Source organism: Electrophorus electricus, chromosome 12, assembly GCF_013358815.1.
Source record: "Electrophorus electricus isolate fEleEle1 chromosome 12, fEleEle1.pri, whole genome shotgun sequence".
Classification (NCBI taxonomy): Eukaryota; Metazoa; Chordata; class Actinopteri; order Gymnotiformes; family Gymnotidae; genus Electrophorus; species Electrophorus electricus.
Window position 1 is genome coordinate 3,779,985 of NC_049546.1, and position 4,728 is coordinate 3,784,712.

General features: G+C 37.2%; 1 protein-coding gene across 2 annotated transcripts in view; it reads right to left on the reverse strand.

Moving 5' to 3' along the window:
- Positions 1-323: 323 nt before the first annotated feature.
- e2f4 (E2F transcription factor 4) overlaps positions 324-4,728 on the reverse strand; it is a 7,141-nt gene continuing 2,736 nt past the window's right edge. Inside the window, exons 6-10 of one of the 2 annotated variants that reach the window (XM_027019663.2) lie at positions 4,645-4,728; positions 3,257-3,406; positions 2,979-3,026; positions 2,790-2,834; positions 324-2,199 (exon numbers count right to left, since the gene is read on the reverse strand). The exon at positions 4,645-4,728 is cut by the window's right edge and continues 208 nt beyond it. In XM_027019663.2, coding sequence (XP_026875464.2) covers positions 2,084-2,199; positions 2,790-2,834; positions 2,979-3,026; positions 3,257-3,406; positions 4,645-4,728 — 443 coding nt within the window. In that variant the 3' untranslated portion in view covers positions 324-2,083. Of the gene's footprint in view, positions 2,200-2,789; positions 2,835-2,978; positions 3,027-3,256; positions 3,410-4,644 lie in introns of both variants that reach the window. The other variant, XM_027019662.2, reaches the window with a different exon arrangement.

A 4,728-nucleotide genomic window follows, 5' to 3' on the forward strand; every position in this document is an offset into this window, starting at 1 on the left:
TAGCCGTCTTGGGAATGGAGTCCGATGTTCAACCTGTCCAGTTAAGCTTTTTTTTTTTTTTTTTTTTTAAAGCTAAAACTTCATTTTCGCGGAACTTTTTTTGGATTAAGTTTTGTAACCTTAAATGTTTAGCTAGCTTGCATATGTTTAAAGTACTGTTCTAAGTTTTGCATTGCAGTATTTCTGTAATAAGTGAAGACTGATTTTCAGGTAACTGAATTATGCCCCGTTACAAAGTAGTTTGGGTGAGTCAGAAGCAAATCGAGAAAATACAACTTAATTATTGAAACCATGAAATCCAAACTGACAATCAAAGTTCACCATAATTTTAAAAAAGTGTTATTTATTTTTGCAGATAGTAATTCCGGTAAGTTAATAATAGGCCGTTTACAAATGACAGACATCGATGGCATTGTGAAAGAAGTTTCCCTGGACTTGAACTGGGCGCTCCATCCATCAGGGTCGGCGCATCCAAAGTGATATCTTAAAGTGCGATGTTGAGATGAAAGTCAATTTTGAGAAAAGCACCCTCTGTGCATACTAAGATCAGTTGACTACATATCAAATATAAAAATAAATGGTAAAATGCTTAATGTGTACAACCATAAAAATATCATTTGCCCTATCATTAAAAAAAAATCCAAGCCAATACATTTCAAAACAACGGTTCGATTCCTTTCAGGTGTCAGAACCTGTGTCTACATGGTCAGGGGCATAGAAGACAGCTTAATCTTCAACACGTGGAAATGAGCCTGGATTTCTCATCATTAATGTATATTCTTTACACACTCATATACAAACAATACAAAATCGTTTTAGTTACGATTAGCAAAAATACATATACATACATGTAAAATCACAATAGATGAAAGGAATAGGTAACAATGAAAAGTTTAGCGCATTTAGCAATGAAAAACGTAAAACTTGCAGCTCGTCAGTCAGAATTAATAACTTAAGTTACAACTAATGCGTCATTTCTCGGGCACATATAAGCAAAGGGAACATCCGGAAGTCGCGAGTTCCAAGTTATTTAAGTTGAACTACACTGCCAAGTCGCTAGGTTCATACGGTGTTAAGTCATTTTAGGTATATGTGCAGTTAAGTGACAAAAACAATAACAAACACGTGGATAACAAAAGTATGAAGTCTTATTGCCCAATACTTAGCATTAGTGAGTCCTGAAACAAACAAACAAACAAACAAAAAAGCTTCAAGGCTCACCAATTTGTTGCATTTAATATGAAGGGTGTTTTTTTTGGCATGGAAATTATAAACCAAACGCTAAAACTGCCTTACAGTTCCCTGAAACTCTCATGCTTCTGTAGTACAAAGATATAACAACAACGCTTAGTGGATTCAGCCAAGTGGCTGGGTCAATACATCAGGATCATTTTGCTAGAGCTTTCCATATACTACATACTGGACACCAAGCTGACATAATAATCAACAGAAAGTGAGGCATAGTCTGCATGTAAGTAAACATGCTGTATTCACACAAATCTATGCCCACTTTTACAAACAAAAGCTTATGTCCATTGTTTAAGGATGTCATCACAGTACATGAAGACAGGGAACAAAGGCAGGGAACCAGCTGGTATTTCATCAACGTTTTTCACATTGCTCGTGTTTGGTTTTCTTTTCATCTCTCAGCACGTGACAAAAGGCACCAAAACTCAATTCAAATTAGGAAAAGAACTCGGATTCATGTACTGTTGGGTTAAAATGATTTTTAAAAGTATTATTCAGTATTGAGTTAAAATGACATTGTCACACTATTAAGGTTACTTCAGTAAAGCTTCAGGCATCAGGAGTGAGCGAAGCAGGGAAATGTTCTGTGACACTTTTCAGTAGCTCACTGCTTTGGGTAAGGCGTATACCAAACAAAACAAAAACAAAAAACAAAACAAAAGGGGGGGGGTGGGGGGAGACAAAAATAAAACCATACAACTCTATATACACACACAAGTAGATCAGCTTATACACATGGATCTGAAATAGAACCACACCTTTTACTTCTGAAGTTGGTATTAAAAAAACTTTTTTTTTTTAATACAAGTAGGCTACTCTAGCGTGCGTTTGGAGGTCAAAGGTTGGCAATAGGAACATCAAAAAGGTCACAGAGGCCCTCAGTCTCATCCAGGTTATAGATGTAGTCATGGTCGCCGGGAGGAGGAGAGAGACGGAGGAGTGGAGAGAAAACTATGAAAGAGAAAGAAGGTGGATGAGGAAAGGGAGTAATGTTTGGACTGCTTTTACTGAAAGATAAACCGAGCTGAATTGCAAAAAAAAAAAACGTTTTTATGTTACTAGGTCCGTAATTATACAGTGCAATTCAAAGCACTTAGTGGTCAATAAACCCAAGGGAAGGAAATACTCATTTCTACACTGATCTGAGCAACCACGAAGACAACTTCTTACTGCACTACTGAGGTCAGCCACGTGTCTTGGGTCATTAATGTGCATGTGATAAATAAAACAGGCTATTGTACATTTAAAAACATGGCAAGATCATAAATGTTTTTTTAAATCTTAAAATCAACAAGATTTCTAGTGCACTGTCCACAACTCTATGGAAATACATTTTAAAGGGCTGTAATTCCAGGAGAACTGTGAAGCGTATACTACTTTTATTGTTCACATATGTTACATATAGTACATATATCTTCCAGTGTATCCCATACAAATGGCTGTACAGTTTTTACAAGTTGTACTAATGCACACTTTACTAATGCATCTTCATGTCTAGTAGTAAACTATGTACAGATGGCTTGGTTTAAGGCCTGCTTTACCTTCAGATGACATCAGCTCTTCCAGTAGATCTGCACTCATGATTTCTGCAAAGATAAGGGAAACAAACACACACACACACAAACAAACAGCTCCCTGAGTAACCGCATCAGACCTGCTCTTACCAACACCAACTTTTGCCCTCCAGCATTGTTTTTAAATGAAATATGTAGGACTTTAAAATGGCTTACCTTTAGTAGGGTCAAACATTTCTGAAAGTTCTTTAGGAAAGTCCAATACTAAGAACAAAAAGAAAAACATGCTTAGTTAAATTAAGCAACAAACCATATATGAAGGACAGGCAAAACTACTTTAAGTACAGAAAATACAAAATTTAGTTTAGCAAAGAACATGCACACTAAAGCTAGTTCAGCTTTTATTATTCTCCACCTGTCATACTAACATATGGGCAGAAGACAACTCTTTTCTGGATGCGTCTTGGTTCAGTTTAAACACTGCATGTACTCACATTCTGAAGGATCTGTTTTTATTGGTTCAAAAAGGGCTGAGGACTCCGGAAGTGAGGAACTGCTGTCCAGTGAGGCAGATGACTGAAGTTGCTGGCTGTCCTCTGGAGACGTCTGATTGGCCAGAGTGTTTGAGGTTGTGTTGCTGGATGCTTCTAGCACAGACAGGCAGAGACAGAGCTGGTGTCAAAATGAAAGAAAATACAGCCAAAGATTTCCCCACAGGAATCTTCATGGTCATGCAATAAGCTACCAATCTGAATTCGGAACGAAGTGGTTTAGGAAACACACAAAACTGACCCAAAACACACTATTAATCATTTTCCCCTTAATGTAGTTGATCAGTTGAAAGATGCTCCCCTCTTTAGTGTTACACTGGAGCTTCATGACTAACACAGCTAATAAATAATGTCGTTAGGCTCACCAAGTCACTCATTTATAGGCATGTTTCCTCTAAATACAGACAAAAATCTTCACACACTTGCCTCAAACTCTATCTAGCTTTTAAGCAAGGTCACACTATCCTGAACCATATGGGCAGGGCTATGTATGACAGTTATCTATAATAAACAAAATATCTTCACATAGCTCCAACAACAGTACCCCTAAAAGTTAGCAACTGTAAAATTTAATTCTGTGGATGATACATTTTGAAACCAACTTCCAAAAACTGTTTATTTAAATAAGAAATATTGTACTGTGCAAAAGTCCTAAACCACCATTTGACGATGTTGTTTTAGCAATGGTGTACTGATCATATACAATTATTTCTGTCTCTTTATTAAGATACAGAAAATACAGGAAATATGTGCACAAAACTTCTAAAAACACAATTTTCTACCTCCACTGTGACTTCCCTTGGCACTAATCACATCCTGAACTCTTTTAGGGAGATTGCCCGCAGTGTTCTGAAACAGCCTTTAGGTGTATTCTACCAGGTTTCTTTCAGCACTTTCCAGAGTTCCTCCTTAGAGTTAGATTTTTTCCTGCTATTGCTGAAGTGTAAAGGGAGGTCACACTAAATACTTACCACTGTATCTTATATAAGCTGGTTTTTCAGCTTTTTTTCAGTATTTTTTTTGATACTGCATACAAAATGTCCAGGTTGTATTCTAATAGTCAGCAAAATTATATATGGTCATAAACATTGCTAAAGCAGCAAATCTAATGATTGCCTAAGACTTTTGCACAGTACCGTATGTCTGCTATATTACGCAACATTTATGTAAAATGAGATTATTTAAAATCTCTTTTTTTTACTGAACCATTCTTTTTGTAATCAGCAAACCCATATACGTTTTAGATTCCAAGCTGCCGAAATAACCACATAAGCCGCACAGTGCACAGCATTCACTACTGAACGTCTGCGAGTATATCTTGTTTGTGAAACCTGTAGCAGGTGCAGCAGTGGCAGTAGTTGTGCTGGCAGGACTCTGGCTGGTGGGGGCTACGCATGGAGTACTGCCCCCTGCTG